We start from the raw sequence: 14,495 nt of genomic DNA on the forward strand, positions 1-14,495 counted from the left end.
TCCCCCGCCGGCCCCCGTACTCCCAGAAGCTGAGGTCTGAGCAGCCGCCGCAGTCTCGGGTGGGGGGTGACACGCTGAGAGTGCTGCGCTCTCGGCCGGGGCTCCGCGGGCCTGGGGCGCTGCGGGAGGCTCAGCGGCGGTTGCCGCGCTCTGCGCCTCCTCGGGGCGCAGTGCCTGGGAGCACAAGACCGGCCTGTCTGATGCCGCAGGAGCTGAGGTCTTGCCTAGAGATCCGAACGAGACACCACGTCAACCGGCGCGGGGAGTCCCGTGAAGACATGAGGGCGCCAGGAGCGCAGGCTGGTCGTCGAGAGCCCGGGCTGGGGGGCCGTGGTGGGGGAGGGGAGGCGCGGGGCCCTGGGAGGGGAGGGGTCCGGAGGCGGCGGCGGGGCCGGGCGGTGGGAGAGAGAGGAGAGCAGCGAGGAGGCGCTGGAGCTCCGAGGCGGGAGCGCAGGGTGCAAGCGGGTGACGAGAGGCGCCCCTCCCTGGGGTGCAGGGAGAGCGCTGAGCGCGTGGAGACGCCGCCGGGCTCGCGCCTTCTCGTCGCTGGGTAGATCCGGAGGAATGTGCAGAGCTCCGCTCAGACCAACCAAAGGGGGCAATCCGAACTCGACTGCGGCGCCCGCGCCAGGCTTCGCCCCTGCGCCGCGCGGTCGGAGGGAGGGGGCTCTGCGGGTGCAGGGCTACACTGGGCTTTCCTCGCGCCTGTCGAAGGCTTTCCTTCCTCCTCGGGTGTCTCGCCCTTTTGCTTTTCTGCAGGGCAGAAGGCAGCGGCGAGAAGAGGAGCTGCCGGCTGGAGTTCTAGCACCAAGAAGGAGAGATGTGGAGCGGCCCAGTGAGGGAAGCCGAGTGTTTGCCAGGGGACGCTGCGAGTTGGGATGAATTTATAGGGCTCTCACTCCGTGACGTGCCCTCCAGTGGCTTTTCTGATTCGCTTTCTGACCTAAACACACATTAGTTTAGTCCCCATGCTAAGGCCAACACGGTCTCCAAATATCTGCTGGCTGAAGTCAGAGGCTTTGCATATCATGTATTACATGGCAGGCAATGAAGAAGGCTTCTGAGGCTGGCCGGCTCCTCAGTCCTAGGCTCCATTTTCATGCTGTTGTAATATAATACCAGACATGGGGTAGGCACATACATTCAAAATCCCAATTCCAGAGGCGTAAGATCACTTTATCAGAAACAGGTCAGGGGAGATTGGGCTAAACCTGCTTTTATCCAGATTTCCAAAAATGCAGTGGGAAACCTAAAGCAAGCACCCCCTTGGATGCTGTTTCCAGTGAGCAGGGACCCAGCCCCCATCCTAGAGCTCAGTAAATGGGAGAAGTGAGACCTTCTCAGCATTCCTTTTGTTGGTTAGCTCACCACCAGAAGCAGCCGGAGCCGCCTTTTGTAGAGGACATGAGGAGGGCAAGTCCTTGCACACCCTGTATATGGCTATAACCATAAATACGAGTTTCATTCACATGGGGTATGAAATTAGCTCTACCTTTAAAATAATGTACTAAATAAGGCATGTCTTTGCTAAGCAGAAACCTGCTTTCCGGAAGCCACTGGACCTGAATTCAGTGGGACCTCTTTTATTTTATTAGCTGGGGCCAAGGAAAGTGTAAACAGGCTCAGTTTACATCCATGTACCTCTCATTTTATGACTCATCCGGTTGTTGGGGAGTATGTGTTCTTCAAGTAGCTGATACAGACAATAGACAGGGGAAATGCGTGTGGCAATGTGGGGGGAAGATCTACTTTGGAGGTTTGTCAGTGAAGTTAGTGTGGGAGGAAAATTGTTCTTACTAACATTGCTGTGATTTAAGATTAGCGAAGTGAAAATCAAGTCATCCAAACATACCTTAGCTGAAATTAGGATGCTCTCTGCAGTTCTGTGGAATGTGACATTTCCTTCTTTGATAGATTTATGGTAGAAATGTAGATGGATTTGGAAATAGGAGGGCTTAATATATTTATCCTAGGTTAGCATTGTTTTTGGAATTTGAAGACGACCCTAATCAGTGTTCTTACCAGGAATGATTTCTTTATTTTCAGAAGGCTTTTCACTGGGGATGGTCAGGCCCTCCAAGCACCTGCAATTATTTAACACTTGCTATGTGGCAGGCAAAGGGCTAGACCCTGGGAATTGTGCTGATTGGGCCTTTTGGGTTGCAAGGAGCAGATGCCACTGAGTTTACCCTAAGTAATGGGAGTTGATGTGGAAGGAAGGCTGACCGGAATCTCCACTACTCAGCCACGTGTCTCCGAAAAGCCTTCCGGAAAGGCCACCCAGCCAGGCCTCACGAAAACTGGATTGAAGTTCAGGAACTGGGAGGTCATTCAGGATACGGCTCTGTGACTGGGTTATCTCGCTGCCCCCTCAGCAGCAGGCATCTGCCGATCCCTACTAACAGGCTTAGCCACCAAGGTGATTCAGTTCCTCTCTCGCTGTTTTTCTCCGGGTGTCCTTTGGCTTCTGCCCCTGCTACCAACTGCTCAGCTCTCTGTTGATCTCACATTTAAACTCCTTTAGTGAAAGGATCTAATTGGCCCCACTGGGCACTCACCAGGTGCTAGAGTTGGACTGAGCTTTGTGTCAGGCCTCCTTGTAGGGCTGGACACCCTGTAGATCAGCAGTCCCTGGTCAGGTGCCTGTTCCTGGGCCAATCATTCGTGTCCTGGTTGTTGGTATCGCAGGGTACAGAGCCTGACCACCTTTGCTTAAGGATCTTCCTAGGGTTCCTCCCCCTCTTCCCTCCACAGTGGTTTCCCTCAGAAGAAGCTGGGTTAATGGCAGGCACTTTCTGACAGCCCCCTCCTGGCCCTTCATAAACTTACCATCTATAAGGAGAGGGAGACACGCACCCAAGTAATCTTGGTAGAAGATGACAAATACTCTAACAGAAGTGTATATGAGGTTCTCACGTGCTGGAGTCTGATTTTCACATGGCCAGTGAAGCACTGGGGAGATTACCAAAAACACTCAGACCTAGGCCCTATCTGGGTCAATTAAATCAGAATCTTTTGAGGAATGGAGCCCAGAAGTTGATATTTTTAAAATACTCCCCAGGTTTATCAATTAGCCTTGTTTTTTCTAATGGTTGCAATAATTTTATGATTCCTTTTGAAAGCAAAACTAAGAAACCATATTTTGATAGATTCTAGGACTAAGACTCTTTCAAAACATTAAATTCCTCTAATTGTCTTAAAACACTAATATAAAGCAAAATATAAAATTTAACTTAGAACTAAAACAAATATTTCTAGTTTTGAAAGGCATTTATTTATTTGAGAAAAAAGGTTTAAAGCCTTCCCATTTCACCATTATCATTGTCTTCACTGATGTTTCTTGTGGGTAACTGAAATATGTCTAAATGATCGGCGCTCTCTGTGCTAAAGGATCTTATTCAGGCCTTGTGAGGAGAAAACACACACATGAAATAATAAAAAGTAATTCAAGGTATCATGAGGCTTGGAATGCAGAGTGGGCCTTGATTGGAGTAGGTAAGCAGAGATGGGGAGGTGAAGGGGGGGCATTCCAGGCTAGCTGAAAGGGGATTGGGGGGAGACTCAATGCTAAGTGCTGCCACATCCTTGCTCAGCCTCTGTGGCTCTGTAGGGCTGTAGCCTGTAGAGGCGGTGGGGCGGGTGGGTCAGCCTTTGGCCATTCACAGAGTCCTTGGAGAGCTCCCAGTGGGGCTTTGCAGCTGCTTTGACTATAAGGGCCAGGACCCGGGTCCCTGGACTGCCTCATAACTTGGGTCATGACGACTGAAACAGAATCCATCACTTAAGCAGGGCAATTTCCTTTTCAAAGTCACTGCTTTATTGGACAGCAATTTGTTCCATGCTTGCTTGCTCTTTAACAGTCATTTTCACCAATGATACCATTACTCATGAGGAAAAGATAAATTTGCCCTCAGATCACTTTAAAAAAAGAAAAATAAAAAGGAAAGGGAAAAATGCACTGCATTGGTCTTTTTGCAAAGTAATGGGAAGAGACAAATTCTTTGGAGTAAATTGTTTCTCATAAGAAATCAATCCTGACATGGGCAAAGTAGATTCATCAATGATTTCCAGCAGTTTCTTTTATAAAGATTAGATTGTCTAATCATCCATTAGTTTTGTTTTTGATTTCTGAGATTACTTTATGAGACTGCTCTTTTCCTGAAATAAAACTTCAATCAGGTAAGAGCTTTACAGCAGACTTTGTTACTATGCAAATAGTCTAATGGCTTATGTCTGGGGTTGTCAGACTTCTTCTGTAGAGGGAAAGCATTTTCTGTAAAGATAGTAAATATTTTAGGCTTTGCAGGCCATACTTTCTCTGTTGGAACCACTCAACTCTTTCTTTGTGTTACGAAGGCATGGATAATCTTTAAATGAATAAGCATGGCTGTGTTCCAATAAAACTTTATTTATGGACACTGAAATTTGAATTTTATATATTTTTTTACATGTCATGAAATACTATTCTTTGATTTTTTTTTCCCCCAACCATTTAAAATGTAAACGCTATTCTTAGCTCATGGACCATACAAAAAAGCAGGCAGTGGGCGGGATTTGACTCAAGGGCTGTAGTTTGTTGACTCCAATTTAGGTTAAAGTTGTAACTTTGAGGAGATGTATTGGCTCTAGAATTATGAAATTCCAGAACTTTTTGTCCAGTCTCCTCATTTTATCAGGAGAGAAAGTGAAGGCAGAATAGTAGTTAAATAACTTACCTAAGGTCACTCGCTGACTGATATACCCCTCCTATCCAAGTAAGTGTGCTATCAAATTACTTTGCTAGTTGGGTGTGGTGGGAAGGGGGCTCCTCGGGTGTGTGTGTTGTGTCATCTTTCAAATTGTGGTTTAGTATATTTTATTGAGGTAAGAAATTAGTCAAAATTCAGAGAAATCAACCAGAATCTTTATCGGTGGCAGAGGTTGATGTTAGGCTGAATGGGGAGCAGAATTTTGTAAAGAAGTTGATTGCCTTTTGGAACATAGCAAAGCTCCCAGACAAGAGCACAGCACTAAATAGATTTTTTTTCTCCTTAAAAGGTCATTTCTGTGACTGGCTTTTAGACAACCATCACAAAAGCACAGAGATATATGAGAGAGAGAGAGAGAGAGAGAGAGAGAGAGAGAGAGAGAGAGACAGAGGTTTGAACAGGGAATCAAGGTACCTGTAACCTAGGTGGTCTTTTGCAGATCATGTGCCATTGCAAAGCTTTTGGCAGTGTCCTAAAGATCTGGAATTCACAGGTGATAGTTAAAGAATACTGCTGTAGTGGATGGTTGACTCTGAGATAAGGACTCAGTATTTGGACCTTTAAGCCAAAATATTCTAAGGGACTTCTTTGCCATGTATTAGTCACATAATAAACAGACTTCGATCTAGACTCTTCTCCTCTTACCTAAAATAGATGAAGTGTTTGGCCATTTCCAAGGGTGGCAGCAGAACAATATGGCAGCCACTCCTCCCTACTCTCGAACCCACTCCTCCATTGCCTTCTCCACTTTCCCTCAGTGTGGGAAAACTAATTAATCAACTCACAAATCCTCATTGATATTTATGGGTTTAATAACAGTGAGTAGTAAATGTACGTGTGGATTTTGTCCCTTGAGTGTTTCAAGCTAATACATCCCTCACCCAATTACCAGCAGGGCCAGGACTCAGGTGGGGCAACTGAGGCACCTCACTCACCTCCTTACCCTAGTCACGGCCCTGATTAGCAGAAACTTCCAAGTTGAGAGCCCTAAATTCCACAGCCACAACTGGGAGGAAGTCATGCCTGTGATAGAGCAATTTGAGCTGGAGCTCTACCCCTAACAAGCTGTGGGAGCTTGGGGAACTTCTAGAATCCCCGGTCTCACCCATTTTTCTACCTATTTTTCTCTTCTCTCCCTTACTGGGAGACTGTGTGAATAGATGAGATAATAAACCAGATTTTCTGAGTCCATAAATTACTCTCTGGGAATAATTTATATTGCATAAATACTTTCTGGCCACTGGGGTACTATTTGGTAAATTACTGCCCTCCTGCAGTGCTGTAAGTGGAACCCTAGTGACCTGAAAGAGTTAATGCCTCCCTCCAAGCAATTAACTTACTCCTGGGGCATAATTTACACTCTGAGAGGATCTGGCCAACCATATGTGAAGCACTTGGACTTCTTTGAAAGAAAGTCAGCTTTAGAAATGTAAAGAATTAATATTACACAAAGCACATTTGCAGACCTCTTTTGAAGGAGTCCATCATGTAACTTCCCAGAACAATGCTGTAAGGTAGTCAGGGGTCCCCAGCCTATGGTGCGTTGTATAATTATTTCATTATATATTATAATGTAATAATAATAGAAATAAAGTGCACAATAAATGTAATGCACTTGAATCATCCCGAAACCATCCCTCTTCACCACTCCCACCCCATGGTCTGTGAAAAAATTGTCTTCCATGAAAATGGTCCCTGGTGCCAAAAAGTTTGGGGACCGCTGCTAGCTAATGAAAAATCAGCCCATAATATATCCATCATGAGCTTAAGAAATAACATATTTGTGGAATGATGTCACTGTTGGAAAAATAATGGGTGAAAGATTGGGAAGTGCATTTTAGAAATCTGAGTAAAAAACAAAAGCTAAAGGTAAGGTAACTATAATAAGTATTTGCTTTATAAGGTTGCATAGTAGGAATGGGATCTAAATATAATGGGTCAATTTTTTATACAAACTCAGGAGCACTAACATATTAGAATGTGGCATCTGTTTCAAAATGATCATCTGAGGAGACCAGCTGTGTATCCTAATACACACCTATCACTAAAAAACACTTTTATAATATGTAAACACAGTTGTTCATTCATCCAACAAATATAATTTAAGCATCTCTGTTTGTAAGGCCCTGTGTTGGCAATTGCTGAGAGACAAAAAACAGTCATGAGATAGCATCTCTACATTCAGGGGTGGCAATTCTCTGGATTTTGAAGTTGGGTTTAATTTTGGGCAAAGACTTTTTGAAATCAATTCTAGTGAAAGAGGTGGGTTAAAGCCACGAGAAGGTAAGGCACAGACTGCTCTTCTGGTATGACTTGCTGGTAAATTGCAACAATGGCCTCCATTCTTCATCCTTCTCTGTCTCTATGCTCTTTGCTGTGTGACTTTGCAGTTCCTCTTGCTCAAGTGATGCATCTATTTCCCCATCCCATGAATCTGAATTGGCATTGTGACTTGTTTTGGCCAGTAGAATGCGATGGTAGTGAGGATATGCTAGTTTTGCGCCAAGACCCATGAGATTAACATGTTTCCACTTACTCTTTCAAACCTGTGCCATTGCCAGGAGAACATGCCTGGGCTAGCCTGCTGGAGGATGAGAGACACATGGAACAGAATAGCATTGCTCCATTTGTCACAGCCAAGGTCAGTTTAGATGAGCTGAGAGCCAACTGACTTGCCCACCTCCATCCCCAGACATGTAAACAAGCCTAGTGAAGATGAGCAGCTCTGGATAGGTGAGCAACAAACCCTTATTGTTATATGCCAATGGGATTTTGTGGTGGTTGTGCTTCATTGTGATGGCAATAAATAACTGATACAACTTGTAAACTGATTCCTAAAGAACAACTCTTGATGCTAAACAATCTCAATCTTCCTGGCGTAAGTGAATGGAGTCTTCAGGTGACTACCAGGAGGCTGTAGCATGCATTTGGGGATATATGTCCCAATGTTTATTGGGCATCCTTCCCCTGTTCTACTGCACTTTTTACTCATTGTATGCAGTTGCTCATATGCATAGCCATGGCTGCATTAGACCAAATGTTCTGCAGGGGCAGGAACCACGTTAGTTCCTTAGTATCTAGCACATAAATGGTACTTGTTAAATGAATGAAAGAATGAAGATTCTCTTTAGAAGTTGTACCTTGCATGGTGTGCTTTTAGTAATTGTGGTCTATTCATGATTTGTTGGGTGTTAATATGTAATCTTAAAAACTTAATTAATTAATGCAATTACTTGACTAGATTATATGTGCACATTACACCTTTTAAAAGGTGCAAAGGTATTTTCAGTGATAAGCAAATCTTTCTCTCATGCTGTCTTTAAGCCATCCACTTCCCCGGTAACACATTTGCCAGTTTCTTATCAATTCTTCCAAAGAATGTGTGATCATTAAAATAAAGCATTTGTCTAGATTAGAAAGAATATTTTCAACCATTATTTTTTAAAGGTCTGCACATTTTATAATTCCTTTTCTTGTGGATGGCTGGGCCTATTGGATGTAGCCCTTAGGTTCTTTGTTAGCATGTTTTAAGAGGTACTCTCCCTGAGTTTGTTCCTTTTTTTAAAAAAAAGTTTTATTTATTTTTAATTGACAAATAATTATTGTATCTATTATGGGTACAATGTGTGATGTTTTGATACATGTGTACATGATAGAATGATTAAATTAGGCTAATTAACATGCCCATCACTTCAAATACTTATCGTTCCTTTGTGGTGAGAACATTCAAAATCCATTCTTTTAGCTCTTTTGAAATATACAATGCATTATTATTAACTACCTTCACCATGCTGTGTAATAGATCACCAGAAGCTATTCCTCCTGTCTGGATGAAACTTGGTATGATTTGATCAGCATTTCCCCTCTCCTGTCCTTGTCCGCCTCACTCCCAGCCTCACGTAAACACCATTCTACTCTCTACTTCTATGAGTTTGACAGTTTTAGATTCCATTTTTGATTCAGCAACTTTTCCTGAGCTTGTTTAAGGTTTGAACGCTGCTGGAATTCACACAGCTGTTTGTTTCTTTCTTTGCTTGTGTACTGCCATCATAAGCGATGTCAGGCTGGCACTGGGAGCCTGGTAATTACCATGGAACCAGACCACAGAGGGAACAGATAAACCCAAAACATTGAGTTCTCCAGGTGACAGGGAGCCAGGAGTTCTGAAGCCCTAAAAAGAACCTTTTATCATGGCGAACTCATGCCCTCTATTTGATGATAGTGGGGTGAGTATAATTTTTATTTAAAACTCTTGAAGGAATCTTTGCAGTCTAGCATGTTGTTTCTGTTTTGCAGCAATGCAAAGATTTATAAACTATGGCAAAACCATGTTGGCTTGCTCTGGAATAAAGTTGGCATTGTAGCTCTCAAGGCATGTTTTAGGGGTTCTGTGAAGTGGTTTAAACCAAAGCCACAAAAACGAGAAAAAATTTATTTTCAGATGAATCTTAGTAGACTGCCGACTCCTAGAATTTATGTGCTAAGGATGCATCCTTTTTTTCTTTTCAACAATTAAGTGGTTTAAAAATATTCTTCCTCATGGCTCATGGAATTCAGGTTCAACTAATTTGGTACTATATTTAATGTTTGTATATATATTACTCTCTTCAACTTTAGTGTTCATTAAATGTTATGTTACAAAGATCAAAATAAGAACATGATTAAGAAATAAAATGACTTGTTTTATATCTGCTTTGTATGGTTTGTATAATCTCAGTTTGTATAACGTGGTTATTCATAATCTCTCCAGAAGTCTTTTGTAGGTTTTACACCAGATTGGGCATGACTCATTTACATTCATATGATAGCAAATCTCAGAGAAGAAAAACTGCAGCATGGCATGCATGGGATGTTAGTTTTTCCTTTTTGATTGAGGGACTGTTTCATCAAAACGTTGTTTCAAACAGATGTGTTCTGGTGTTTACTGAGGGGAGAATTCAAGCCAGGCTGATTAATTAGCAGTCAGTCAAGCCCTTTCCCTGCTCCTATCTGGGTAGTCTGGGGGTTATGAAGCTGTCAGTTGGTTATAGTCAGAGGATGAAAAAAAATGACAAACAGCAAACCAAACCTCAGATCACCATTCTGAAGTGTAAAATATGGTATCTTAACCACTCTGCATAGTTTTTATTGGAGCATGAGTGTTTTTGAGTGGGCATGATAGGACTAAAGTAGAGGTAGGCAGACTTTTTCTGTAAAGGGCCAGATAGTAGATATTTTAGGCTTTGTGGGCCATACAGTTAGTTACAACTACTGAACTCTGCAGTTACATCACTAAAGTAGTCACAGACAATAAATAAACAAATGAGCATAGGGGTATTCCAATAAATCTGTAATTATAGGCACTAAAATTTGAATTTCGTGCAATTTTCACATCATGAAATATTGTTCTTTCAATTTTTTCCAGCCATTTAAAAATTCAAAAACATATTCTTAGTTCACTGGCTGCACATTTGGCCTATGGACCATAGTTTGCCAACTCCTGGACTAAAGCAAAGAGTCTTGAATCACTTCTAGTCCTGGTTCTTTCAATATTTTACGTGAGATTAATTTTTCTAAATCTTAGTTTCTATATTTGTAAAACTGAGGGATAATAATAGTTGCACTATCTCTTCACAAGATTGTTGGCAGGATTTGATTATGCATAGCTGAGAACTGGATTACCAGTGGCTTAAGCCATAAAGACATTGGTAGTTCACTTACCTGGATGTACAAGTTCCCAGGCTTGGTACATTGGCTTGATGATGTCATTAAAGACTTGATGTTTGCTCTTTACATTCTGCTCATATCCATGTGTTGATGACACCTCTTTTCATGGTGCCAAACGGATGTCATGTCCTTATATGACAGCATCCAAAACAAGAAAGAAGTGGGGAATGGAGTAAAAAATGATCCCCTTCCAGCCCTCTCTTTAATCAAGGAGGAAAGTCTTTTCTTGCACCCCAATAGTAGCCTTCCCTTCACATCTCATTGGTCAAAACTGGTTCATGGGCCCATCCTACACCAATCACTGGCAAAGGGAACAAGATGGATGTGCCTTGCTTGTAGACCAACCACGAATCAGCTTCTGGATCTGGGCACAGTGGGAGTGAGGAAGATGGAGGAGCAACTAATGTCACCACATTATTTTTCTTCCCTATTACAAGTTGTATGTCTGGTATCAGGCTGGGGGAAGAGCTGATGAGCTAATTCCCTAAGAACACTCCAGGCACCATACAAGCTGTCCTCACGGGCACGTAACAGTTGAAGACCTTTGTAGTCAGCTGACAGGGTCAGGCTGTGAGTTGAGACTGCATCAGGAAGGAATCTCGACATCACTAATTGAGAATGAAGCAAAGAAAGGAAGAATCTGAGGGTCACCTCCATGTGGCTTCTGGAACATACTAGAGAGAACCAATTTAATCCTCAAATATTATATATGATGGTAAAATGCTTCACAGTCATTTTTCTGAGGAATCCCTTCATTGCAAAATCCAGTACTGGAGGTACTTTTGTAGGTGTGTTTCATTTTCAGAAAACTCAGATTGAAAATCTCTGCTCACAAAACACACATTAGGGTCCAATAGTTTGAAGTTTAAAATATTCTTCATTTTATAGAAGAATATACCTTAAAATTTCTTTAAATATTTCATTGATGAAAATATGATTTCCAAATAATTTAGTTTATATAGTGTGTACTATACTGTATGTGTGTTTATATACACACCCACATACATACACATATACCTGTTGCATTGTATTGAGCTAGGTAAGACCTATAAACTGATTAATTGAAAAATCGTGAATAAAATAATCCTTTAGAATAAAATGTGCACTAAATTAAACATCTCAGAGTTTTAGGGTACCATAGCAAATGACATTTCCCTAGGAATTAAATGCCTAGTCTAAAAATCAAGTCTTATACAAATTATACACTCTGTTCCTACAGGTCAAACATCATGACAATGCAGATATTCCTATATTGTATAGGCGATTGAACCAAAGGTTCCTCAAAACTCTAAGATTTTTGAATTTTATGAGTGCTGTTTGACCTTGAAGTTCCCTTCTTTTCTTAAATTCTATGATTAGAGTAGAAACAGCTATATAACCAAGTTCCAAGCTTATAGCTCATTGTTCATGCATTTACCTATCCATTCATTTATTCATTTTTTTAAGCTCATACATAGTCCTACTCTCATGGAATTTATGGCCTAGAAGAGGTGAACACTAAACATCTATGTGATCATACTGATGAATTCATGACTGCATTGGGTTAGTGCTGTGAGGAAAGGAGCACTGTGTTATGAAAGGACATGATGAAGGAACTTGACCTTGACTGGGTCACAGGGAAACCTTCTCTAAGGGAGCAATTCTTGAGCTGAGAACCAATATGTGAGTAGGACTTAATTAAGTGAAAGGGGTACAGTGGGATGGAAAGAGCATTCTTAACAGAGGTACAATGTGTGTGTTAGCCTGCTCGTCTGTCCATCCATTCACCCACCCATCCACTCATCCATCTATGCATCCATCCATCCACTCATCCATCCATCCATCCATCCAGTTTTACAAAACAGTACAGTACCAAGTGATAACAGAGATGCAAACAAGTAGAAATTGTCTGTGTTTTCTAAGTCTGTAAGTCCATTTGGAGAGACCAGAGAAGTGCGTTTGTAAAAAAAAAAAAAAAAAAAAAAACCTCAGAAAATGTTAGGAGGTTATTTTAAGTAACAATGGATATGAGGCAATTTCAGCACATGCTTTTGCTCTTATGGGAATGAGATTTGCCTCCGTGAACACCCAGAGGCAGCTCTCCAGGGCATCAACCTCACTCTGCCTTATCCCCGTGGGGAAGGTGCAGAGTGCAGAGCCTAAGATTCAGGTGCCAGCAGCATAACAACGCTTCCATGGGAACTGCAATTTGCAGTTAAAAATTGAAGAAAAATCTTGCATTAACAAAGGAATTTATTTAATTTTACAATGAATTACTTTTCCTAGTGCTTTTAAAATTAGCCAAAACCCAAAACTCAATATTTTAAAAAAGTAGGAATTAAATTGGTATCTATTCTACATAGAGAGATTTCATCATCTCATTGTGAACTCCAAGAATATGGTTGCTCATTCTGAAACCAGAGGTAGTTTGGGGCTCGCTTATAGTGATAAGCTAATTATCCATTTGCAGCTGTTGTCAGTTTAGTGGTAAATGTTCCACTGAGTTCACAGAATCTTGGTATTAAATTTATACCTGGAAATGAGCTTAAAGGTCCATCTAGTATAACTCTCATTTTACACAAGAGGAAATTGAAAGCCAGATAGGTTAAGTGACTTGTTGAAGCCACTTAAAAATTTATGTCCCAATTCACTCTATAGACTTTAGTGATGGCTGTACAAGTAGAGTAAAAGCTGGATGTAAGATCTTCTAACTCTGGGTTCAGTACGAGGGGCTTTGGAGTCTGATTCTCTGCACTCAAATACCTGCTATTTACTAGTCTTGTGACCTTGGAAAAACTGTTTACAGTTTCATCATCTATAAAAGAGGATAATAATTGTACCCACTTCACCGCATTGTTATGAAGATTAAAATGCATGAGAAGGGTCAGGCCTGCAGTGAGTGCTCAGGTAACGTTTTGCCATGTGTCTTGCTTTGGCCAATAGAAAGCATAGAACTGGCTGTGTGTAAGTTCTGCCCTCTGGTGCTCCGGGACTCCACCAGGAGAAAACCAAGTCCTGGGAAGTCACTTGTCCCAGAGAAAAGAGACACGTGGAACAAATCTGAACTATTATGACTAATATCACCATGAACATTCTTGAACAAGTCTTTTTGTGGACATATGCATTGATTTCTTTAAAATATGTGTTAGAAGTGAAATTACATTAAAAAGGGGCAGTTTTCCAAAATGGTTGTACCATTCTACACTCTCACAAGCAGTATGTACGGGTTCCAATTGCTCTACATCCTCACCAACACCTGATATTGTCAGTCTTTTTAATTTTGTCCATTGTGGTGGGCATATGATGGTATCTCATTGTTGGTAGCCTACTGAATTAAAAAAAGTTTCTTGTTTGCTTGAAAACTTTGAATACTAGTTTCTAGGTCCTCTGTTACACCCTCAAGGATGGCTACATGAGAAGTTCGATGAGGCCCAGACCCAGACTTGTCACTCAGCCTTGCTGGTCTATGCTGCCAACTGGGAATTGGCCAGTGTAAGTAGCACATACCCCAGAAACACCCAGCCACTTCGCTGGACAGTTACTGAACCTCCCAGCTGGCCACACTGCTTAGATACCAAAGCTCCATTCGCCTGAGTGGTCAATGTATGTGTGAGTGTGCTGTAGAGGTTTTGAAGGTCTTTCCTACACTTGCCATATATTTAATGAACAGCAAAAATCCAACTTTTTGGTGGACTAAAATCGCATTTTTTTTATAGCTCACAGAGGAGGAGGCTATTGGGCATTTTAGCAGGGATGGAGAGCACAGGGATGCTCTGGTAGTGGCTACAAAAAGCTTTCTCAATCTTCCTCTCCCTCTACTCCCCTTTCTACTTCTGTCTATTTCTACTTTCTCCCCTTCTTCCTTCTTCCTCTCCCTTTTTTCTCCTCCCTCTCCCTTTTCTCTTCTTCTTTCTTGTTTTTCTTTCATAAGTTGAACAACAGTTGAATGAAACATCTGGACACAAAGTTGAAATCATCAGAAAAACACAACCCCCTGAAGCATCCTATATAAGTCCCAACCCCTTCTGAATTTAATATGGATCTGATTTCTGTCATAGTGAA

General features: G+C 41.9%; 1 protein-coding gene across 1 annotated transcript in view; it reads left to right on the forward strand.

The window, feature by feature from the left end:
- Positions 1–14,495, forward strand: part of GDNF-AS1 (GDNF antisense RNA 1 (head to head)) — a 33,720-nt gene that overhangs the window by 148 nt on the left and 19,077 nt on the right. Inside the window, exon 2 of the mRNA XM_012649480.1 lies at positions 27–333. Coding sequence (XP_012504934.1) covers positions 27–333 — 307 coding nt within the window. The remainder of the gene's footprint in view (positions 1–26; positions 334–14,495) is intronic.

Source organism: Propithecus coquereli, unplaced genomic scaffold (assembly GCF_000956105.1).
Source record: "Propithecus coquereli isolate 6110/MARCELLA unplaced genomic scaffold, Pcoq_1.0 Scaffold110, whole genome shotgun sequence".
NCBI classification, from domain to species: domain Eukaryota; kingdom Metazoa; phylum Chordata; class Mammalia; order Primates; family Indriidae; genus Propithecus; species Propithecus coquereli.